The following is a 25,431-nucleotide window of genomic DNA, read 5'->3' as shown; positions in this document are numbered from 1 at the left end:
CACCTGGGCCCACAGATGTTAGTTGCCTCAAGTACCTATTTGCCACCCCTGGACTGCTGGCTCTCATGTCCACTTTACTCAGGAGGGAAAGTCCTGTTCCACGAGCGTGGCTTCAGCACCCTAGCAGGGCCAACTCTTCCTCGACTACTTGTGTGTGTAGCTGACGGCTCCATGCTGCAGCCCCTCAGACACGTGTGGGATGGATTCACCCACAACCACAATGTGTAAGTAAAAGATTAGGATTTGATACACATGTGCTGAGATTTCACCGCACTTGTGAAACTGCAGTCCTCTCTACCTCTTCCCAGAAGCACATGAAGGACAGCAGGAGGCATCTCTCCAGTCACAGCGAGAGGTGGATTAGACAAAGCACACAGCCTGTGAAGTGACAGCACCTCCCAACGTATGTTACAGGGCTTAGGGCTCAGTGCACAGCTCAAATCCCAACCCCAACTTCAGAAAGCACCATTCTTGCAAAGGGGTGTGTGGAGGGCAGGGAGAGAGAGCTTCTCAATATCAATACCACAGCTATAATGGGAGATGGGGGCCTGGGGGGCCACCAGCTTCTTCACCTCTTCTCCAGCACTGGCTTGCCTGAGTTTCCCCTCACCCTCTGTGCTGAGCCACACTAGGCCCCCAGTAGCTCCTAGACGGCTCCTTTGGGCTATCTGTCTGACCTGTTCGCTTTACATGTGACTTTACCTTGTCACCCCTTCTCTTTCTTTTTCAGTAAAAGTCTAGCCCACCCTTCAGATCTCAGCTGGTTAAAACATCCATAGGAACGGCTGCCCCAATCTCCAAAGTCAGGTACCCTGATGATATTCCCTTGCAATACCATGTACCTCCTCTTCCTAGCACTTTCATATATTTGAAAATATGTGTATTTCCCTGTGAGACTGTAGGGTCCATCTGGATTGTAGGACTATTTATTTTTCTGTCTTATTTTCATGTCCATAATATCCTCAAACACAGAGATTGACAGGTAATGAACACTCAATAGATGTCTCCTTAATAAATAAATAATATATAATGAAATTTACAGTGGACTTTCAGAGATGAGATACAGGGCACAGTGAGAGTCCCTCTAACATACTCTGTTTTTGTAAAAGGGTGATTTTACCTCAGGAAAATTTGAAGTGCCAAGAAGTAAAGCAAGTCCAGTCTCTAAGAAACAAGCACCTACATTGCCCATTCTCAGTAATGTCCCAGTAGATTTACCCATCTCAGCTCTTCATCACACACAGCAGCAGCATGCAGCTGTATTTCCAAATGCCTTTGTGGTAGGAGCAACTTGGGGCCATGGATAGAAACTTATAAACATCAGCTATAGCAGTGGAGAGCAGTACACTGAGTTTATTTTCTCCTTGGCCCTAATTAGAATCACAAATGAAATGCTGACAACACATGAAGGAGCCTGCTTGTTGAACACAAATGTTTCCACTCCTATCAACCTCGAAACTCTGATAGTCATGCTTCATGATGAAAGCTAAACAGCCCTGGGGAGATGACTGCATGTTTTCTCTAATTACACAAGGATGGGAAAAGGGCCTCCTGTTGAGGACAGACTGACTAGAGGAAAGATTGGTAGGTATACCTTAAAAAATAACAACACATAGTAGGTAACCCAATATGGGCTTCCTGGATGAAATGAAAGGATGAGACCACTACTGTGGCACCAGAATGGGAAATTACTATAAAAACTGACTATTATAAACATGGCTGGCTGCTGCATCAAAGTCAACGCAGGCCCTTTATTTTGTTAACAAAAGTCCCACATGAAGGTTGTAGTCACACGACATCAACAACCAACTTTCTTTTGTTTGTTGAACTATTTTGATGACAAGCAGAGATACGCAGAGCACAAATTCACTTAGATTGCAAATGATTCCAGGCAAATACACACACACACATAGATGCATGCTTTATAACCCTAAAAGATGGTGAATGCTGTCACAGAAGCACCTTTGCATTTAACTTGCTTATTTTTGGCCCAAACAGATTAGTGCAAGTAGATACAGCTTACGTGCCTAGTTGATCCATGTCATACAGACACAGTAATAGAAAATGTATTGCTATGTGCAAGGGCAATTTTTATTATGATTCTTGCATAAAAATAATATTTAACCCTCCCTGCAAATCTTCCAGTTGGGTTCCTTTGTACAGATGATGAAATTGAAGATCACAGAAATTAAATAACTCACTCATGGTCACAGAGCCAGTAAATGTAGAAGGTAGTATTTGAATCTAGATGGTTTCACTCCAGATTCCATGCTTTTAACAGGGATGCCAGAATGAAATGGTGGGACAGATGAAGGCTGGAATAATGAAAAAGATTCCTAAAGTTTGGAATCTTTAACTGGTGAGTTACAATCCTGCCTGAAACAACTGTGTTTTCCAGAACATTTTCAAGCCAACATAGAGCAAACTGTTTTAAAGAGAAAACAGCAAGAAACACTGATTCATTATTTCATCATAATATACATACACTAAACACTAACTTGAAAATATGAAGAACGGACTGTCATCTATTTCAGAAACTGGATTATTACGTTATAATAAAAGTACAAGAGCAAATAAAAATTTACCAAGAAGAGCTGCACAAAACACTCATTTTATGTGTAACATAAGTAAACAATCAAACAAGAACATAAATTTGATTCCAATTTATATTCTTGGGGCAGGGACAAAAGTAGCCAGTCAAAAGATTTAAGTAAAACAATGTGTCAGTGTGAGGCCTTGGCCAGGCTTCCCGAGCTGCCATATTTCTTGATCCTTTTGTTTCTTTCACTAGCTTTGTATCAACCAGCATCTGCCTATGTTTATTTCACCAGCTGCATGAGCTCGCTAATTACTTTTAATCATACTTATCTGAAATGCATCTTTATCTTCACATACATCCTGTATGCAGGCAAACCAAGTGCTGGGTGGCTGAGGTTGGGAAGACAGTGGGATGGAGAGTCTGTACTTCCTCTAACCTTGACAGAGCGGATGGACCAAAAAAAAGCAGCATCTAAGTCTGTCTCTGCTATTAGCCGAAGGACTTATAAGACCTGGTTCTAAGACGACTGGGCAGTGTCAGTGTCCAAGCAAGTCATACGCAATCTTTACAAAGGTATAACAGGTGCAAGGTGATGAGATGATCAGCACTGCTTTTGATAGAGTAAGTAAAAATTGCAAAACACCCTCCAAACTGCTAAGTCTTTTGAAGACCAAGAGTCAGACTGCTATGTCTTTTCCAGTTCCCATGGCCCTAGCTCAGACCCAGGCTCACTAGAGAAGTGGATGCGGAGAGGTAGTCTCGTGCATTTTGGCCTCTCTCTGTCTTCCTGAGCTTTAGGGAAGTTGGAGGTACACATTTCATATTCACTACTCCTCTGATTTTATCAATCATCTCAAGGCCAGAAGAAAGGAATTTAAACTCTATACATAGTCATATAAAGTAAACTGAATGCCCCTAGGTAGTCCTTGAACCTGAATTTTTAACTTATCCAAAAGGCAAGAAAGAATGAGGAGGTACACACATCTTTCCCACTTTTGTACTAGAGAAACCATATGGTAGCCTTGATTCTCCACTGAATGGCTCAAATGAAAACCGTATTTTTATCTTCTGAGTTAGTTAGAGCTTCCAGATGATAAAATTTGTAGCTTACCATAAAAAAGAATGGATTACATTTTAAAAAAAGATCTTAAGACATAAAATACATAAAACGATAGGTTCCCTGAATATTTTACTCAATATAGATGCTCACAATCCATGTGTTCACAATAAATACTCTGGAGACTTTGAGCAAGTTGTTTAACTTTTCTGTGCCTTAGTTTTGTCATTCATTCATTTATTCAGTATTAATTTAATATGCATACTACACAGTACTAGAGAAACTAAGGGAAGAAACAAAAGCCATCTTAAGCTTATAGACTAATGAGTTATTGTCACCTGTAGGTGACAGAATACAAATAAAATGTGGAGACTACTTATGCTCTTCAACATCTGTGAGTCCTCTTCTTACAAAACACACAGCTACATTATATTCCTCAACGTCCTTTGCTATTAGATATGATCATGTGATTTTATTCTGCCCATGGAATTCTCTAGGCCAGAATATCGGAGTGGGTAGCCTTTCTCTTCTCCAGGGGAGCTCCCCAAGCCAGGGATTGAACCCAGGTCTCCCACATTGCAGGCGGGTTCTTTACCAGCTGAGCCACAAGGGAAGCCCAAGAATACTGTAGTGGGTAGCTTATCCCTTCTCCAGCAGATCTTCCTCACCCAGGAATTGAACCAGGGTCTCCTGCATTGCAGGTGAATTCTTTACCAACTGAGCTATCAGGGAAGTCCCTTATTCTGCCCAGTGGAGTATAAATGCACTGATAAGTACCATTTCCAGGCCTGGCCAATGTCTGGTCCTCGTCTTCTTCTTTCATCAGTCAGCTGATGGACAGAACTCTGAGAACTAAGAGGAAGGTATAGTGGCAAGATAGAAGGAACCTGAGTCCCTGAGTGGCTGAATGGGTATCTGGCCCCTGTCAACCTGACCTAGACTGTGATAAGAACAACAAATGAGTAGTTGTGTTCAGCCACTGAGATCTGGAGGTTTACTTGTTACAGCACTTATTACATTAACAATTCATAAATTACCTATTATAAATCCTTACCAATATATGGCCCGCTGTAAGCACTAAATAAATGATATGATCATCATTTAAAATGTATATTCCTAATTCTCTTGTTGTATGTTTCATAAGACCAAAAAGAAAAAGAGAAACAAAGAAGGAAGGGTTAGGAAGGGAGGAAGGGAGGAAGCACAAAATAATACTGAGGTCTTTTTAAAAGCTCTGCAAAAATTTTATACCTAGGTGTAATTTGGTCATCCACAACCCTAGGGAAGTATTTTCCAAGTACCAAACCTCTCTTAATTATTAAATGAAATTTCTGCGTGGATCTGTGGTGCCAAGGGCCTCGTCCAGGCTATCCTGAGCTGCAGCTGTCCCTTGGCTTGGCTGCCTCGCCCGCATTGGAGCCCCACAGCACCTGCTTTGGATGGGGCTCACTGACAGGGAATGGGGGGGCACTTTGCCAAGATTTTACCAAAGCAGACATTAAAACTGGGAGAAATGCTCCTATGAGTTATAAGGTCTGGTCACATGTGGTGATCATTTGGCAGAGAAAGACAGGTGTCACTTTGGAGCTAATCTTCCTGGAGTGAGAGGAAGTAAACTCTAAGGATGCTCTGTTTACACACATAATACAGCTAGTTACTGGGGGATAAGCCATCTCAAACATGCCAGTAAACAAAGCGAACCTCTCCTTGCTATTTAACAAAAGTCAGCTTTTTTTTTTTTTTTTTTTTGACTGCGGTTCTGCATTGCTGGAAGGTCTTTACTTGCTGGGAGTGGGGCCTACCGTCTAGTAGAGGTGTGTGGGCCTTTCACTGTGGTGAAAGCATGGCTCTAGGGCTTTGTGGAGCATGGGCTCTAGGGCACGCGGGCTTCAGTAGCTGCAGTGCTTGGGCTTAGTTGTTGCGGCTCCCGGGCTGTAGAGCACAGGCTCAGTAGTTGTGGCACATGGGCTTAGCTGCTCTGCAGCATGTGGGATATTCCCAGACCCGGGATCGAACTCATGTATCCTGCATTGGCAGGCAGATTCTGTGCCACTGAGCTACCAGGGAAGCCAAAGTCAGCTCTTCTCCTTTGCATTTTGAAAATTACAGCTGTACTACGTGGCTGTTGTAGCAAGTTGAATATGCAGAGGTAAAAAGAGAAAAAAATTTTTCTTCTCTTTCTTCTTGAATCACCCTGTCCCCTAGATAATCAGTATTATCAATATAGTGTCTATCCATCCCCTACTTACTCAATCTTCAGACAAATCAATGCACATTTTTAATCTTCCCACCTCTCACATTTGTTGTTGTTGTTGTCATTTCAACATAAATGGGACTGTACAATGTGCATTCTTATTCAAATTGCTTTATTTAACCTAACAATTTATTATGAACATCCTCCTAGGTGGCTATATTTAGCTCTAACTTATTCTTTTAAAATAGCTGAACAATATCACCTCGGAAAAAGAGCTATTACACATTTGCTGGATTTTAAGACATCATCCATTTTGTGCTATGCTAAGTCTCTTCAACCATGCCTGACTCTTTGTTACCTCAGGGACACTGTAGCCCACCAGGCTCCCCTGTCCCTGGGATTCTCCAGGCAAGAACGCTGGAGTGGGTTTGCATTTCCTTCTCCAGGCGATGGTCCCGACCCAGGTTATCAAACTCGCATCTCTTATGTCTCCTCTTTACCACTAGCTCCATGCCACATCCATTTTAAATGTTAATTTTTTTTGGAGGAAGGTGAAATGTTAAATAGACCAATTTATATGAGGAAATTTTCTCACTTAAAACAAGCAAAAAAATATAGGGAAACATTCTGACTTAAAATGAGCAAAAAAATATAGGGAAGCACTCTCACTCAAAATGGACAAAAGTGTGTAGGAAATATATGTATATAAAAATATACAGAAACTAGGAAGTTCTTGAAATTGCAGTGTGATAGGAGCCACCATATTCCTTTGAGAGTGTGTCCGAAGCAAGTTCTGTGCAGAGAACCGGGCTCTCGACTAGATCCTGGTACCGGGAGCCCCTCAGAGTGCCTGGCCTCACCCGACCTGTGAGTCTTTTGCACACACAGTTGTCTTACCACGTTTCTGGGCTGACTTAGGGAGGGAGGGACAGAAGTCACTGCAGGCACTAGCATGCCTATCACACAGCCTCTCTGTATTCTCTGGGCTGAGGCCAGGTGGCATAAACACTCAGCCTCTGCATCCACAGCCCTTCTAGGTCCAGGAGCCCCTTCCACTCCAAGTGTGCACTGCCATTTTGAATCGCCGTTAAGAGTCAGCAGGAGTAAAACTGAACCAAAGAGCTCCTTTGGGCAATAGGCCACAGCTCCCAGGAACCCATCAGTTGTGGGGGTTTACCGTGTGTTCCCAGGGTATTCACATATATGAGCTGGGAGCAGTGAGTCAAGACCCTTTGAGGTCTGCCAAGACATACTACTTTACAGGAGACACCACTTCTGATTATCTGCTCTACCAGACCTGTGCTGTGAATGCAGCCCTTGATCCTCTCTGCATCCTGTGAGGCTGGCATTCCACAAATGAGGAAGCTGAGGCTCAGAGAAAGTGAACGATTTGCCTAAGATCATACAACCTGAGAGTACAAGCACCATGAAAGTGTGCTTCCTCATTGAGCCACACAGGCTGGCTCTAAGGTACGGTCAACTGCCTACCGTTTTCCTGGAAGTGTCCCGGTCCCTTATACCCAACTACGCCATCAATGGATACATTGTTTTCAGACCTCTGAGTCCATGAGACTTGGACCCTAGCTGGGCTCTGCAGGACACCAAATAGATCTGCTGCAACCCAAAGAGACACCCAAATTCTTTATCTGTCCAAGCTCCCCATAAGTCTGTAAGTACAAAGCCTTTCAACCCCACTCAAGCATTCTACCAGAATGACAAAGTTTTGACATAAGAGGGCGCTAAAGATCCTCCTCCTCAGCCCTCTCATTGTACAGACAAGGAAATGGTGGTGGATATGCCCAGCGGGGTGGTGGCAGTGGGAGTATGTGACAGCTAGCTGTGGTGGAGCAGTGACAGTAGTGGCTAGACAGTGGGACAGAGCAGGGTTTCACCACTATAGCCTGTGGGTCCATCCAGTCCTCCACCTGTTTTGTTTTTGTTAATAGTTTTCCTGGGGCTCGGGCACACCATTTGTTTCCAGATTGTTTGTGGTTGGTTCATGCTATAACCTCAGAGTAGTTGCAACAGACACTGCATGACGATAATGTCTTAAATATTTACCATCAGCGCTTAACAAAAAAGTTTGCTGGCCCCTGGGAAAGACAGAAGCACACAGCTTGTAAGTTATTAGAAGCTGTCCAGTTCTTAGAATGATTGTTAGGTTCACAGGTGTTTGTTGTATTATGACCCACTGGTGACTGACTGCCCCACACAGGCCACTGACAGTCCTGTATCGTACAGGAATATTATTAAATCCTGTGCGCCTGAAAGTAGACAGAGGAAAAGGAGAAAGAAAGGAACCCTTTAGTCCTTATGAAGATTTAAAGGCCTCTTTATTGCCTATGCTTGACTTGACTGCATTGCTTTTCAGATGCTCAAAGACTGTTGGAGAGAAGGACTAAAGATGACAGACTGAATGAAGCAGATTTTCAGGAAGGAGGCAAGATGAGTATCTTAGGCTCCAGGAGGCTGGAAGGAGCTTGTCCAAAGGAGCAATGGGATCCCAAACAGCAGGCCATTAAGGATAGTCTCAATCCAGTTTTTCACTTCATTCCCAAGGGTCCTCTTCCCTCGGTACCACCAGAGTGGCATGAGGGGCCAGGCCTCCGGGACTTTTGTCAGGACCCGCCTCCTGCCTCCTGAGTCAAGGGCGAGTTGAATGCTAGCAGCATAGAAACCTTGGAAAGCACTCTTGGGTAATTGTGACCGTTTATTAAGGTACAATATTAATGCATTGTTTCACGAAATCCTGAGAGCAATCTTATAAAAGAAAAACTACTGTCTTTCTTTTAGAGATGAAGACGAGGGGTTTTCAGTGGGCAAGTTACTTGCCCAGAGACATCAAGCTAGTGAATGGTGAAGCCGAATTCAAATCCAGATCCAGCTGATTTCAAACCCCAAACTCAACTGCTTTATTACACTGCTTTCGGCCAGGGACTCCACTTCATGCTGCCTCAAGAAAAGCATGGCTTTTGCCTTCTTTACATGAGTTGCTGGAGGCACGTGGGACATTTTGGCATGCTGAAGGGCAGCTTTGACACTGAAATCCCACCTCAGCAAATGGCAGGGCATTTACACATTCAAAGAAACATTCCAGTCCCTGGTGGGAAAGCTTCCAGTGGCTTCAATTACAGAACAGTCACAGTTCATTGACGCCTGATGCTCATGAGGGCAGCTTTATTGTTTTATATGTGAAAAATGAGGAAAGGGCCAGAACCTCAGCATTAGGGAAATGATGAAAGATTGAGAAGTATTTCCAAAGGCATGCAAACTGAGAGGTCAATTCAATGGGGGCGGGAGAGGGGGGACGGTGGGAGGAGAACAAGCAAAGAAGCAGCTGAGAAGTATTTGCGGCACCAGGGAGAAGAGGTTGTGATGTCCACGAAAGGAAACCATGGCTATGAATTTCAGGGCATCGAGACCCTGTCAACACAGCTAATCCCTACGGATGTTGGCTGAATAAGCCTTTGGTGACCAAACAGTGCACTGTGGAAACCGTGTCAGCCTCCAGCAGGTCAATTTGTCCTCATATTACACACTCTGCTGGCTCTGTTGCTAGAACCCCAGATCGAGGATCCACGGCGAGCATCTCCCAACTTGACATGGGTTGACACAGCATGGTTAATAAGTCAACAGAATTCAGAAAACAGGACCGGATTAAGAAGGCAGTTTTATTTTGGTGCCCTGGACTTCAAGCAGATTAAATAATCAAAAAGCCGGAGCCATCGGGGTCATGTTTGAATGCTACAGCTGTTCACTGAGGTTTGACAAACATTCTTTCTGTGGCCCCTCGTCTCAATGGGAAAGGCAGCGATGATCCTGGGAAGGGCAAGGCTTTAAGAAAGAAGGAAGGAGCACAATCAAAAGATCCTCTTACGGAAAACAATCCAGATGGAGACAGGGAAAGGGCTGCTTAAATAAGTGGTCTCCCGAAAGCGACAACTGTTCCCTGTGCTGAAGAAAAGCACTGGCAGGATTCAGAAAAAAAGTGAATGAAAACCTGGACTTGGAGTCTGCCATGGCCTCGATGTGTTGATCTGCAGATTAATAAAGGTGGGCTTCGGGTTCAGCGGGTAAGCCGGTGGAGACTCAGTCATGGAAGGTGAGCCATGATTAATCCCCTCACGCCTTAGAAAGCAGGACCCTCCCTGCCCCCCCAACTCAGGAAGGTATCTGTGGGAAGTTGTCTTTCTCAAAAGAACAAAAGATGCTAAAAATGTCTCATGTTTGTGTCATGCTGGGTCAGAGGAAGAGAGAGTGGACAAACGTACCTAGTCATGAATGGATATGCAGTTGGCCTGTTATGGGCCATTTCAGAGAAAATACAGTCCTTCAGGTTGGAGTTCATATATCATCTACTTGCGGGGGGGGGGGCGGGGGCGGAGGGTGGGAGTGGCACGATTTTCTGCAGTTAATGAATGCTTGGGTGAGGCACAGCTAAAGTGAGGGGTGGCAACTCTCCTCTGATCAGAAGCTTCTTTGGCACTGAGATGTATATTATTTGCAAAATTATAGAAAAGAAAACAAGGTTTTTCTCTTTTACATGCTGCAAGAGGGAACTGGACTGTAATGCTTTGCATCTCTTGAGCGAAACTAAACTGAGCCTCCTTCAGAAGGCTTTCCAAATATCTTCCCTCTTGCCCTAAAGAACTGTTCACAGCATCAGAGAAAGGCGGATTCATTTTGATATTTGGCAAAACTAATACAATTATGTAAAGTTTAAAAATGAAATAAAATTAAAAAAAAAAAAAAGAAAGAAAGGACAAAGGGGAAAAGGCTCCATGCATTTGACAGCCACATTGTACATTTCCCTAGTTAAGGCCAAAAACAGACAGACAAACCGAAAATCTCCTCTCAAGAACTTTCTTTACAAGTAGATAATCATCTTAAGTTTTAAATATTATTGCCTGGCCCTGTGAATTCCTCTACCAATTTAACAAAATGTCCTTGATGGGTGTTTGCCATTTTGAAATTCAAGTCTCAGGAAAAAAGAAGGGAGTGATCAAGCTCCCCTGGAGATTGACCTAGCAGTGCCTGAGAGAATATCAACTCAGCATCCTCTTCAAACCTGGCAAGGAGGCACCTATTGAATCTAGAGCCCCCGTACACATTTCTACAGAGCCAAGGAGCCCTGTGTAAGGATGCCTTCTGCTGCATCATTGGTCCCGAAAGAAACTGCAACAACTCAAATGCTCGTCAGTACAAGAGTGGCTAAATAATAAATCTGGCAAGGCCTCACCATCAAATACTCCACAGAAGCTAGAAGGAATGAATGAGCTCTCTATGCATCCCTGTGGATGGATCAGTTTTGAGTGACTAAACTGCAAAATGAAACATACCAATGATTATTTAGCTTTTTAAAAAACCACTATGCAAAACATTCTATAGTATGTGTATGTGTGTGTTATGTATGTATGTGTGTTATGTGCGTGTATGTAAAAATATTTACAGGCAGTAAAGCACAGCAAGTAAGAACCCTGATAGACTCTGAAAGCAGACTGCCTGGGTTTAAATCATGATTCTACTACTTCTGTATGACCTTGGACAAGTGATTTAGCTTCTCTGTGCCTCAGTTTTATCACCTTTAATATGTGCATAATAAAAGACCCCGAATTACAAGATTAGGTGGGCTAAATGAATTAATATATATAAAGCACTTCCAGTGGTGCCTGGCTCAAAATATGAGCTATAAGGTTATTTGTGATTTTGTTGTTTTTAAAAGGCCTGGTGGGATGCAATCGTGATGGTAGGGAAGGCGGTGGTGGGGAGCAGTTCCTGCTGGAAAACATGATGTGGGTGCTAATCAAAGGGAGTTTAACTTATCAGCATTGCACTGGTTCTTTGAGTTAAGGGAATAAAAAGAGATGAAGCAAACATGGCAACCTGTGAATAACCGACAGAACTTTGTTACAGGAACATGAGTATTTATTATGTTATTTTAATGCTTTTGTTTTAAAATCTATTGAACAAAAAAGGAGCAGAGACAATCATCACTCATGGAAGTATGACACTTGAAAGACGGACATCAATTTGTAAGAATGCTTCAGACCTGTCCCATCTAATATGCACCACTAGCACCATATGGCTATCTAAATTTTAACTGATTAAAATTAAATGGAAATAAAGATTCAGTTTCTTGACTGCAGTAGTCACATCTCAAGAGCTCTGAAGTCACATGAAGACTATCATATTAGACAGTAGATACAGATCACTCCCATCACCATAGAGTTCTATTGGACAGCATGGTCTGGAGCATACTTTTGAGAAATGTGAATATCTGAACTCCTCTCATGCTCCTGAAGTTCTGGTCCTAGATAATTCTGCTGCTTCATACAAAGGGCACATGCCCCCCCAAATATTTTTTTCACATTTTTACTTGATAACCTATGTCATCTACCTTCTGGTTACCTGTGAACTTAAAGCAGAAACAAAAGCTGATACCACTTACAAACGGGTTCCTATCTCAGGTTCTTTCTGTTTGTTGTAGGTGAACTGTTCCTGCTTTCCAGTATGATTTTCCTGCTCCCGGTGGTGTGTGGCTGCCCAGAGAGATGCCGCTGTCACTCACCTTCAAATTCTGTAGACTGCAGCCGGCAAGGTCTGGCTGAAATCCCTTCCGACTTGCCTCCTCAGACTCTAACGCTGCACTTACAAGATAACCAGATCCACCAGCTTCCGACTTCTGCATTTAAATCAGTGCCACATCTCACAACCTTGAACTTGTACAACAATTCTCTTTCAAATCTGACCCCCGGAGTTTTCCATGGACTTCAGCACTTGCAGGTCTTAAACCTAACTCAGAACTCCCTGCATTCCCTGGAAAGCAGACTATTCCATTCTCTCCCACAGCTGAGGGAGCTCGATTTGTCATCAAACAATATAAGTCACCTTCCTGCATCCCTAGGTGAGTCTTGGGAGAACCTGACCGTTCTTGCGATCCAGCAAAACCGGCTTCGGCAGCTCGATCGAGCCCTCCTAGAATCCATGCCCAGAATGAAGCGGTTATTTCTCAAAGACAACCTCTGGAAATGTAACTGTCACTTGCTCAGTCTTAAACTCTGGCTGGAGACATTTGTCTATAAAGGTCAGTAACTAATGCCTATCCCCCCATCTGTGTATGATCAACTTAGAAGAAACCTCAATGGTTCTCTGCATTAGAAGGGATGCTGAAAAGTGTTTGAGGGATCTGTGTAAGCTTTTGCACACTGATGTCATTTCACGGTATGGTAAAAGAGGCAAGTGAGTCATTAAGGGTGACCTGATTTGAAAATCAGGTATTTAAATTCATCTACAGATACGATTCATGGAAACAACTTTCCACTTTTTTCCCCTCTCCACCCCAACTTTCCACTTTTTGATTAATACCACCATTAAGTTATCTGGAAACTGTAGGCCCTTAAGAAAGAAAGAAATTCAATCCACCTAAATATTGGGTTGGCCAAATTTTCACAAGAAAAGCTTGAACGAACTTTTTGACCAATCCAATAACTACTTAACTCTGAAGTGACAACAAATTCTGATTTTCAAGTGTGATCCAACTGGGGGTATGGTATTTCTCCTTAGGACTGCCCCTCCTTCTTTCTCTGCTTCTGACCATTTGACAGCTATGAAACTTCACTGAGATTACCCATTCTGCTTTAGGAGACACCACTGTTACTAAAACTGAATACAATACGGGTCCCTCTCCAAAGGGAACAAGTATTTCTTTAACCAGATGTCAAAAACAAAGCAAGAGATTCCAGAATATTAAAGATGAGGGGTTCTGGAAATCACTCATGGGTCAGCAAACTATATAGCCTAAGAGCCAGAACTGGCCCACCTATTTTTGTAAATAAAGTTTTGTTGGAACACATTCACATCCATTTATTATTTACTGTCTGGCTGTTTTTGCATTAAAAGGGCGAGGTTGAATAGTTGGGGCAGAGACTATGGCAAGGCTTAAAAAATGAACTAACTGGCTCTTTATAGGAAAGTTTGCCAACCTCTCCTAACTCAAAGCTAGTCTATTATCAATAGGAAATGGACGCCTGAAGACGTTTAGTGACTTGATGAAGATCACAGAGTAGAAGCAAAGACAAGAGTAGAAGGAGCAGCTTTAGGTCTTGGCCCTACATTCCCTCCTCTACATCACAGTGCTTTTTTCCTCCTACCTTTTAAGTGTCATTCATTCATTCATACTAAACTTGAGTGAATTTTACATGCCATGGACATCTCAAGGTGCTGAGAAAAAATCAGTGAATAAGAAAATCCCTATCATCACGGGCATTACATTCTGACAGTAGAAACATGTTAAATAAGACAAATATATGTATCTATGTTCAGAGAGCAGTTAGTGCTAGAGGCAGCATGAAGGGAGAGAGTGATGGAATAAGGGTTACATTTCAGATGTGAAGGACAGGGAAGGCCCCTGCAAGGATGTAATATGGGGGAGCAGAACTGGAATAATGAGGGGAAATGAGCCATGAGATAACTCAGGAAAAGGACAGTAGTTGCAAAGGACCTGAGGTGGAAGTAAGCTTGGCTTCACTGAGGGACAGAAAGAGGGACAAACGAGTGGCTAGAGCAGATGAAGGGAGTGAGAGAGGCTAAGACAGCACAGTAGCCAGGTCATGTTGAAATGTGCAGAGCCGGCTGAGACATTTGGGTTTTATTTTAGGCAAGATGGAAATATCTTGAAGAATTTGTCAGGCAAACAATATGATCTCATTACATTTAAAAAGGTCACTCTGGTGACTCTAGGGAGATCAAACCAAAGGCTGCAGAAGAAGAATCAGGGGGATGAGGGAGAAAGTGATTTCAGTTTTCCAGGGAAGATGACGGTGGCCCAAACTAGGATGATGAGAAATGATCAACTTTGGGAGATATTTAGAATACTGAACTGATAGAAATTACTAATGGGTCGGAACTGGATATAAGGAAAACAGAGTGTATTACAGTAAATACAATTTTGTTTTGTCCTCCAGGAGTAAGCAGATAAACGGTGATGCCAGTAGCTGACAAGGGTCAGGCTGTGGAATGGGGGAAATGGACGAGTATGTGTGGGAGGTGGTATATCAAGAGCTCAGTGTGGGGCATGTCAAGTTTGAGATGCCCATTACATAGTCAAGGAGTGCTGTCGAGTTGATGGATGTATATCTGAGCCCATAATTTTGGAAGATATCAGAGATCCAGACATGGCTTAGTGAATCAAGAGACTCTGGATAGTTGCAGCAGTTATACAGAAGGAAGTGGAGGAGAACACATGGGTTCAAATAAACACTATTGATTTAAGAATCTATTGATTTAAGAATCTCTCTCAACAATATAATAGTCAATAACTTGTCATTAACCAGTTAATTTTCAAGTTGACCTACAACAGAGGTCATATGATCTGACAAAAGTCTTTCTTAAGGAGGCTTAAAATAAAACTGTTAACATCTAGAGGTGAAGTGGCTTTACCTACTGTGTTCTGGATGAGATAGTAAGCATAAGGCAAACCATCATAGAAAGATGCTTTTCATCAAGGGAGAGTATTTCTTGACAAAAATGGTTCTCAGGTCCAGGAAACTAGAAGCAACATAGGGAGGGATATAGCTCCCCCCTACTCTGCCACAAACTCACTGGTGATCTTTGGGCAAATTAATGATCCTCACTAGCCCTCAGTGTCACCAGGTGGAAACTGGCAGTGTTAAGCCAGGGAGTTCCTAAAACTGATTCTGGTCCTCAGGCTCCATAATGCAATTCAATACTCCCTCGTGGCACAGCTGCCCCACCCAGACAACAGCCTTTCTCTGAAAGAAGGCAAAACTGATCTGGGATAACAAGACCTGGGTGTCAAAATGACTAAATAAAACCAGCAAATAAATGCAAATGTAGGAGACAATCTGACTACTGATGCATGGAATAAAGGCAAAATAAGGTAACAGCTATTGATCAAGACCTTACTTCCCTCCGAGGGGGAACAAAATACATGGAGGATGAAGCAGGGGATTTTGTAGCCTGGAAGTGTCATTCACTGGTTCCACTGGCTAGAATTCAGTCAGGTGACTCCAATCTGACCACAAAGGCTGGGGAAATTTCATCTTCCTCTGGACCCGACAATCAAAGGAAAGAAAAAGTGCTTTGATGAGTACTTAATAATGTCTCCTTCAAGAACATGCACATAGAATTTCTAATTAGCATTCCTCTCTCTCCGTTCATAAGTTAACAAATTATCTTTATGCCAATAGTTAACTGTACTAAACATTTATTCTGGGCTAGGAACTGTGCTAAACAGTTGACATACTTTATTCAGCTGAATCCTCAGAGCAATCTTGTGAAGTAAATTTCATTATTACCCTGGTCTCTCACTTTCCAGATGAGCAAGCAGACGCACAGAATGGTCAGGTAACTTGCTTAGGGTTGCAAAGCTAAGTAGTGGTCAGACGCAGGATATGAATCTCGTTTCACCTCAAGACAGGGGTTAAGAGCTGCTAGCTGCCAGATGATGGATAATGAGAGTGTTTGGAAAGCTGAAGCTTCTTGAATTGTCAGCTTCCATGAATCCAGAAGAGATTGAGGCTCTCAAGCTGTCGTTGGCAGATCTGCTTTCTGGAGGGTGGCTGAGGAGATGGTGGAGGAAGGCTGGGAAGTGAGTCCTGGCTGAGGACACAGGACACCATGGAGCTCTTGGTGGCCACAACCCTGGCCTTCAAGCCACATCCCAGGCTCTAGTCTATGTATTCTCTTGGCTCTGGGTCCTGAGGCCATGCCTCCCACCCTAACAGTTAAAACAGGAAGCTGGTAACAGGAGAAACGAACTTAACCCTGGAGTGGCTAGGTGAACCGCCCCAGTTAGGTCTAAGTCAGCTAGTGGAATTGCTGGTTCCCCGGGTTCAGTACTGAAACACTCCCTGAGATGGAGATCTTCAATCATAGCCTGTTGGCACCTTGGGGTCATCCAGAGCAGGCACCCTGCTCCTCTGGCCTGTTGTACCTCAGCTCGAGAAAGGAGAGATTTCTATTATCATTTTGCTTTAGAGTTGAGGTTCTTGCCTCAGAGGATCACTGAAGAAGCCAGATCAGGCCCAGGAGACTCAAGGCATGAGTGTTGAATTTCGTCATGGCCACCAACCCCAGAGTGACCTGGGCCACAGCAACCCTTGAACTGCAAAATGGCCCTGTCTATCAATAGGTTATAAATTCAGTTAGAATGGATGTGAGGACATTCCCCAAGTTGTGAAGTGCTGTTATAAAGGAAGGTTCTAAACACTGAAGTGACAACCTCCTACATGGGAATTTCTGGTATAGTTTCATAACCCACCATGTACAAAGAAATCTCCAGTCTAACTAAGAGTAGTGTCACAATTCATGGAGGTAAGGATCTCCTGAGGGTCACTGTGTTAATTCCATGGATTTCACAACATTCCAGAGAGAGAGAGGATGGGAGTATAGTGGGAAAAACTGGGATCATAGGAGTGGGCCAGGTTTCAGTGTTGATCCATCCACTTTTAACCTGAATGACCCTGGACAAAAATTACCCATTTTAGCAGAGTTGTGAGGACTTGTCTAACAGTACTTTGTAATCAAAACAGATACAAGTAAGGTGTTTTTGTGAAAATTACTCAGAGAAGTTTATCTGTCTGAGGTCAAATAGCAAATTGGTGGTCAAATTTGGCCAGGATAGAATCTGTTCATCCACTGCTCTTTCTAGAAAAGGATTTCTAAAGTTCCTGAAATCCCTCCTGTAGTCCACACACCTGAGGAAATCAATCCCCTTACACAGAATGGAAATTGAGTCTTAGAAAGTTTGGTACTCAAAATACTAAATGTTTCAAGGTCTAAAGGAGGCACGTTAATTGTACTTAATCCCATGAATGTAATACATATTCCTGTCAAACCTTCAGATACACAAAAGACTCGCAGGACCGCCGACTTCCCCATTTGGCATCACTGAGAGTGTTGGTAGAGACATAGGGTCTTTGAAATTAACACATAACATCACAAGAAGAGACATTTGTTTTCATTATTTATTTCTTAGGTCTCCAGTGGTGATTTGGCACAATAGATTTCTTGTGTGGCAGGGCTCATTAGGGCGTGCGACAGTGCCCTCGGCTGGCCTCCAGCGCCCCTTCCTGTCAGCTTTTGCATTGTTTCCCTTTGGCATTTATAAGGTAACGGTGACCTGGCTTCTAATGAATTCTTGCTCATACATAATTGCCCATTTAGTGTGTGGCATTTTTAGCATGTAGCCAATTTAGAAATCTTAAAATCATAAAATATGGCTGTTAAATTCTTTGACTCCAGGGGGGGAAAAAGGTGTTTTATAAATTCCATCTGCCTAAGTTTTGCAGGCTGAGGATCTGGGAATTTGGTTACATCAGGTTCTGCTATCATTCTTTGTTTTTGTTTCTTAAAGGGGGAATAACGGACAACATCATCTGTGTGTCACCGGACGCCTGGAAGGGAAAGGACCTCCGTGAAATCCCTCACGAGCTGTACCACCCCTGCCCTTTTCCTTCTCTACACCTGCAGTCCTCACAGGTGCCGCAGCTAGGTGCTGCCCGCCGGGCTGTCCCCAGGCTCTCTGACAGCCACAGCACAGGGGAGCGAGACCACCGGGAGTGTGAGATCAAACCCAAGCCAAGGCCGGCCAATCTGCGCCACGCCGTGGCCACCATTGTCATAACAGGGGTGGTGTGTGGGATCGTGTGTCTCATGATGCTGGCGGCCGCCATCTACGGCTGCACCTACGCAGCTATCACAGCCCAGGACCACGGGGGACGCTTGGCTCAAACCAATGAGCCCACGAAGACAGAAGGAAAAGAGCTGTTTGACAGCTCACTGGCCTGAGAACTTTCATCTCAAATAGGAATAATCATTTTAAACCAGAAAACAGTTTCTGAGTAGGGCTGATGGGTCACTGTTACTGCCTCATTTTCTTTTTCCAAAAGGAAAAAAAAGATGTGTCTGTAAAAAAAAATATATATATATATATATATGCATATACATATATATTTAGACTTCCCTTGTGGCTCAGCCAGTGGGCGTCCCTTGTGGCTCAGCTGGTAAAGAATCTGCCTGCAATGCGGGAGACCTGGGTTTGATCCCTGGGTTGGGAAGATCCCCTGGAGAAGGAAATGGCAACCCACTCCAGTATTCTTGCCTGGAAAATCCTCATGGTCAGAGGGTCCTGGCAGACTACAGTTCATGGGGTCACATTTATATGTATGCATATATATATTTGTGGAAAGAAATTTATGTTGAGATTTTTAAAAAATTTATTAATACCATAGTTGAAATAGATATGATAACTTGTGCTCTGTGCCTGAGAAGTTATGACAATTATTCTACGTGGGAAAGGCTGTCCGTGGAGAAAGGGAAGGTACATCTCTTTCAAGGTACTCTTCCCCGCATTAAGTTGCTTTAACAAAGCAGCTGAAATACAAACACACACGGCAGTCAGCATGCCTGGGAGGTTTATGGTCCACTGGAAAACTGCCCAATTCTGAGTGCCTGGGAAGAAGCTGGTGATCTTACCCACGGGGCAGTGAGTGCTTCTATAATCCAAGTTCATGCTAGACCAGTGATACTTTTAGATGTTAGGTATGTTACCCATTTAGCGGGAGTGTCTGTTGGTTGGGAATTTTTGTAGCTTGCCACAAGAGTCAGATTCTATTTAATTTTCTAAATCAGAAAACCATTTGGGGCTCTCTAGGCCACAGAAGAAGAAGAGGGCTCCACGAGTGGGTAATACGACTCAGGCGCAAGGTCTGGGGAAGTTTTCTGATGCAAGGGGAAATAACACATAAACAAACACAAAGAGGACGGGGTGGCGGAATTCAGGGCACGTATCACCGTAAGGCCATATCTACCCCGCGATTGGAACCTTCCTTTTATAACTCTCACAGCAGGAACGAATTTAGGGTGGGCTGAGAGCGAGATAATGGCTTATGTGTATCTGTGTCTACGTACAGAGCGCGCAGAGTGCATAGGCTTGTTCAACCACACCCACACATAAACACAGCAATCAGTTTACCCACTAATGAAATGCAGCCGCAGCAGGGTGGAAGCCAGCAGCTGCTGACCACCACCCAGATTGTCTACTCAACACTCTGGGAGAGGAAGTCAGAGGAAGTCTGAAGAGAGTGGGAATTATCAAGAGACTTGAGATATGTGGCAGCAGCCATCCTGAACATTATTTAGGCCAGGGTTTAAAAAAAATCAGGTGTGGCTTGCTTAACTCCACAGACACGGTCCTGAAGACTTGCATGCAAAGGAAATTTTTGTAAATTGAATCATCATTTTAATGCAGTAGGGGAGCTCGCTATTTAAAGGAACCTTTCATGGAATCTTTCTGTAATGGCAATAATTGATTCCAGATTTATGTATTTTGTAAATTTGCATTTTCTCAGGCTAGGATTTCTTAAAGTAGATTCTACCTGTTCTTTCTCTTATGATGCCCCATCTCATATTTAGAGTCACCTGTTAGTATTAAAATCATTACACAGAGGAGTTAAGGACTCAGCAAAAGAAGAGAACAGGGTGAGTTGTCCCTCCAGAGGCCTTGACAGACATCACTAATCAATCCCAGCATTCCTCCCCCTGAGCCCTGATGCACCACAGATGCCTTCTTAAGACAGCACTGTAGGCAACCAGAACTAATCAACTGGAGTTGGTTCAAAGGATAAAGCATATTTGCCACTCAGGGTACTGGCTCTGCATTCACTTCTTCAGGGCATGTAACAGTGTTTTGGATCTTAAATCAGTAGTCTATTCCCTAACCTGGTACATGAATGGGAGGGCCATACAGGCTGGAATACTCTTTCCCTGTCTGATGCAGCCAAAGCCTTGCCCAGCAGTGTAAAGAGGTCAGGGGAAAGACAGATGGACCTACCCTAGCCTACCCCGTGGGACTCACACATCCCAGAGAATATCTATACCTCCTCACAGTGCTTCACAACCACTGTGCCCCCACCCCACAAGTTAAAGATGGGCCAACTCGCTGGAACAGCAATTTTGCTAAATGATTCTTCTGGGGGAAAACATTTACATTTGATGCTAAATTTTTTTCTGAATATTAAAATAAGTCTGGATATGTTAGAGTAGACTGAAAAATTACCGTGGATTTTTAAGATCAAAAGGAGATCTCAGGGAAAGCTGGCTTCTGGGATCAGCTCCATCCCAAGCCTGGTGCCCCCTTTCTGCTCTCTTCATGCACTACTTTAGTGGTGAGACTAAGCATCCCATCTAAGGATGGAGGGATTACTTTCCAGGTAGAAAAAAATCTTCCTTGCCCTGGACCATGAGTCCTTGGCCAAGAAAGCAATATGAGAAACGAAATTGAGGAGATCTTTTTATACATTGTCCTCATTTCACCAAATGTTTTGAGAGTTCGTGCTACATACCATGCATGGTGAGAGGTGTGCTCATGAACATTCATGTAATCTTGGCAACCAACCCGTGAGATACTTGAACAGATATTACATAACCTGGAAACTACTGAGACCAACATCGCGTGCTTCTTTCACTGCTGTGATTTTTTTTTAAATGTATTGATTTATTTGTTTTCACTGCTGTGATTTAAGACATCCAGTGGACTACGTTCTGCCGGAGGTCTGGTGACTGTGCAAGTCGACCCCATCCCCCTGCCCACAGCGATTACATGTCAGAGCTTCCAATCCACCGCAGAAAACCCCGAATGTGGCTAGAATCCTCACTCCTTGACACCCATGTCCTAAAAGATTTCTAGGCACAGATGATAACTTGGGCAAATAGATTCCTGCTTTACGAGATGTCTTTAAGGAAAATTATTAAAACGATACCTTCTTATATTCAGATGTCTATCTTTTGCCTACAGTTACCACAAAGAGAAGTTGGCGATGAAAATAATTACTTACCCTAAAATGTCAACAAGTCTCTCAGCACAGAAAAATATAAATCAAATTGTTTAGATTAACAAATGCAGAGTTATCATTCGTTAATAGGAGAAATGAAATGTTTTCTCTGTAAAAAACTTGCAGATGAAAGACTCAATTTGCAGGGTATCCTGTGAGAACCACAAATTATCTTTCACAACCACTACAGCTCATGAGGGGTAATTTGCAAACGCCTCATAGATTATTTTCAGCTGTTTATTGCTGCTGTCATATTTATAGATTCTCCTATAAAATGCCCTTCCATCATAGAGCCTTACTGAAGGAATACTGTGAATAAATATCACGTTTATTGTTGATTGCTCTGAGAAAATTTTGTAAAATATAGTTTTTTCATTATATTTAGTGGCACAGTATCACTATTTTTGCTTTGCCAGAGGTCACAAACTCACAATCAGTTCAGTCAGTTCAGTCGCTCAGTCATGTCTGACTCTTTGAGACCCCATAAATCGCAGCATGCCAGGCCTCCCTGTCCATCACCAACTCCCGGAGTTCACTCAGACTCACGTCCATCGAGTCCGTGATGCCATCCAGCCATCTTATCCTCTGTTGTCCCCTTCTCCTCCTGCCCGCAAACCCTCCCAGCCTCAGTCACAATAGCAGGACCCAAAAATGTGAGGCATATAATGAGGCTGTAGAAGGAATCTCTGCCACAGAGATTGTGGAGAAAGAAGACATAGTGTCAAATCTATACCTGGAAAGCTTTTAAAATTAAGGCAAATATCCCTGACCTTGCAGGAATAATCCTGTGCTTCAGATGATAAAACGTCCATGAACAATGGATGTTTCATATTTTTTCTTACAAAAATGGAAGACTTAAAAGTGAATCACAGGATTTCCTCCTGAAGGCTCTGAAATCTCATTATTCAAGTTAACCAAGTTACTCCAGAAATTAGACACTTTTATCTTAGATCTAAAATATAAAAGGAAGCAGATCAATTTCTAAAATAATCTATCTGTAGCATCGATTATCATAATTATACAACTAACTGTTAGAAATCTGTAACTTTCTATTGCAGGTCAGGAAATAACCATTTTCACTTGGGTCAAACCCACCAGTGTATCCAATGATAATGCTACTAGACAGAAACCTACCAGCAAATGATATTCCAACCCCACATGGTGTTACTGGGTGTGGCTTACACACAACTTCAGGGAAATACCCTGTTTTCCCTTATGATGAAAATTATTTATTTATTTATGTTCAAACTTTAATAAGGTCTCAAATAAACCTCCCTCCCATTGGGAGAGGCAGGACTGCAATCCCTCACTTTCCTTTCAGAGTCTTGACTGGAGTATCCACATCTAATTTTCACTCTAATGACACTGAATATTCATTTGGATGGATAGGATGTTACCCAGTTTCAAAGGCTTACCAAGAAGAGAAGATAAAGAACCAGAGGACTGGGAATTGGGAAGGTCCTTTGAGAGCAGTTAGTCTAGGTGTTGCAAATTTCAGAATAGCTGTGACCAGCTTCCCTACCTGCTTCAGACATTACTAACAGATCTCAGCAAACTTATCTATTGACCCCAGTCAAAGCCTCAGAATTCTTTTAAATCTCTTTTCTAAGTACCTACTCCTGATCAACTGGAGTTGACTTATGTTTCATATTCTTGTTTTACAAACAGGAAATAGAAGAGTGGAAAATGAAAGGAATTTTTCCAAAGTCACACAGAAAATTAATTGCAGATCTGATAAATGCAGTTACAGGAGCAAAGGGTTAGCATGTATAATACAACCCAACCTCTGCCATTATTCTCTCATTCTGGGGAACCACATTATAAGAACTACAGCATTGTTATATTAATTATTTGGATAAGAACAATAATAGCACTGCCATCAACTTTTATTAAGCACCAGGTTGTGTGCCAGTTGTTTTTAGTGTAATATTTTCATTTTTGTCTAAGTCTCAAATTAAGCAAAACATGAGAGCATTTTACTGCCATACAACAGATGAAGATAATTCATTGGGTTTGGGTAATTTGTTCAAAGTCATGTCATTAATGATTAGTGGAGAAGGAATCTGAATGAAGGATGCATGGGTTTCCTTGGGTTTCTTCTCATGCTTCTATTTACATTTGATTATATTCAGTATTATCCATAATAAACACTTTTTTTAAAAATGACTCCTAACTTTTTGGACTGAATAACCAGGTAACTACAACAAATTAAGCTTGGAGTCAATTGCATTTGATGGGCTTTTGGGAATGAGATGTTTTTGATGGGAGAGGCAGAGACACTAATCAGACAAGGAAGAGTCAAGGGAAAGAGGTCTGGCTTAGGAATCATCACCTCCTAAATGGTGTTAAAAGCCTTGCAAGTGTACAGGAGCCCTGGGGCCCTCCAACATGCATAATCAAGAGATGAACAAAATCAGCAAAGGAGACCTAGAGGGGAGGCAGTGAGGTAGGCGAAGAAGCAAATAAAGAGGTTTTCAAGGAGAGTGTGGTCAACAAGGTCAAGTGCTGCTGATAGACCAAGGAAAAAGCACATCTGAAGTTCAGTTTTGGATCTGGTAATGTGGGAGCTGCAAACAACCTTGATGAGAAATGATTCACTATGGGTGAAACCTGGCTGGAGGGGTTCCAGAAAGCATCAAAGAGAGAAAGTGAGAAGAGCGCAGAAAAATAAGAAATAACACAAAATAACGTAATAACAGAAATAAGTTTGGCTTAAAAGAATCTTACTATATCAGCAAAAACATGGAAATCGGTCGAAGGAGGCTAGTGAAGTACAAGTATATAAAATGCCATGTGCTGTGTTTTCATTCTGAGCTTTCTCTTTTATGTTTTAAGACAATTGTACACTCTAGTCTGCCTAAGCCTGGTCACATATAATTTGGTCTTGAAGTAGGAATGACATTCAGACACTGATCTTGACCTCATGCAGATCTTTTCACCCAGAATAGAATGTGGGAGTTCTTGGTGAGTGCAAACTGTGGGAGGCCATGGGAATAAAGAGCCTTTGATCAGCACTGTCCCTTTCCCACCACAGACTAGCAAAAGCATTTTCCATGCGCAAGAGTCCGCAGACTGAGCCTCCAATCATGCCCTCTCTTCCCAGAGAGGGGAAATGCATGTCAGCTCATTTATCCTCTTTAGCCCTTCACTTAGCCTGAGTCATATATATACTAGTTTTAACCAAGATCAAAATCCCATTAAGGTCACTAGGAGATTTGCCTGGATAAAGGCAGCTAAATAAATCCCCAAATCTCTCATGAGTTGTGTTGGGTGGGGGGAAATCCCAGAAAGTGTTTTCCACCAAAGCATGTGAGGGCATTTCCAATGTTCTATCAAGCATTACATTGATTACACTGTTCAGAGGTTTATAAACTAAAGTGAAGATTAAGCAAATCACTGTCTTGACTGACAGTGAGAGCATATATTTTTAGAAAGCCCAGGACCTTTGATTGCGATATCTCTATAACCACATATACAAAAATATTAGGCACAATGATGGATACCTTCTGATACAGGAACTTCTGTCTTCAACATCTACTCACACACCTTTGGTTTAAATATTTTCTTCATTTTTATAAGATAAAAATATGGCAAAATAAGTGAGTGAACAAATTAGCATTTTTGGTATTTTTTTTTAAAACAGACCACGACATATTTTTATCTAAAGCAGAAGTTGGCAAATGGTTTCTCTCAAGAGTCAGACAGTAAATATTTTTGGCTTTTTAGTCCATATGGTCTCTACCCAACTACTCAGCTCTGCCATTTGCGCAAGAAGTTGTCCACAGAA

The 25,431-nt window shown here is 42.6% G+C and overlaps 2 protein-coding genes across 5 annotated transcripts in view; one reads left to right on the top strand and one right to left on the bottom strand.

Annotated features, from left to right (window-relative positions):
- Positions 1–25,431, bottom strand: part of CACNA2D3 (calcium voltage-gated channel auxiliary subunit alpha2delta 3) — a 903,947-nt gene that overhangs the window by 125,700 nt on the left and 752,816 nt on the right. The gene's annotated exons all lie outside the window — the stretch shown is intronic.
- On the top strand, positions 9,126–18,730 carry LRTM1 (leucine rich repeats and transmembrane domains 1). Of its 2 annotated transcripts, none has more exons than XM_027522772.1 (3): positions 9,126–9,843; positions 12,278–12,874; positions 18,167–18,730. In XM_027522772.1, exons 1-3 carry the CDS (start codon positions 9,783–9,785, stop codon positions 18,598–18,600), a joined length of 1,092 nt encoding a protein of 363 aa, XP_027378573.1. In that variant the 5' UTR covers positions 9,126–9,782; the 3' UTR covers positions 18,601–18,730. The 2 variants fall into 2 exon arrangements, with proteins under 2 accessions (XP_027378573.1, XP_027378574.1); XM_027522773.1 differs by having other exon boundaries at positions 9,129–9,892.

Source organism: Bos indicus x Bos taurus, chromosome 22 (assembly GCF_003369695.1).
Source record: "Bos indicus x Bos taurus breed Angus x Brahman F1 hybrid chromosome 22, Bos_hybrid_MaternalHap_v2.0, whole genome shotgun sequence".
Classification (NCBI taxonomy): Eukaryota; Metazoa; Chordata; class Mammalia; order Artiodactyla; family Bovidae; genus Bos; species Bos indicus x Bos taurus.
This window is presented reverse-complemented; position numbering and strand designations above follow the sequence as displayed.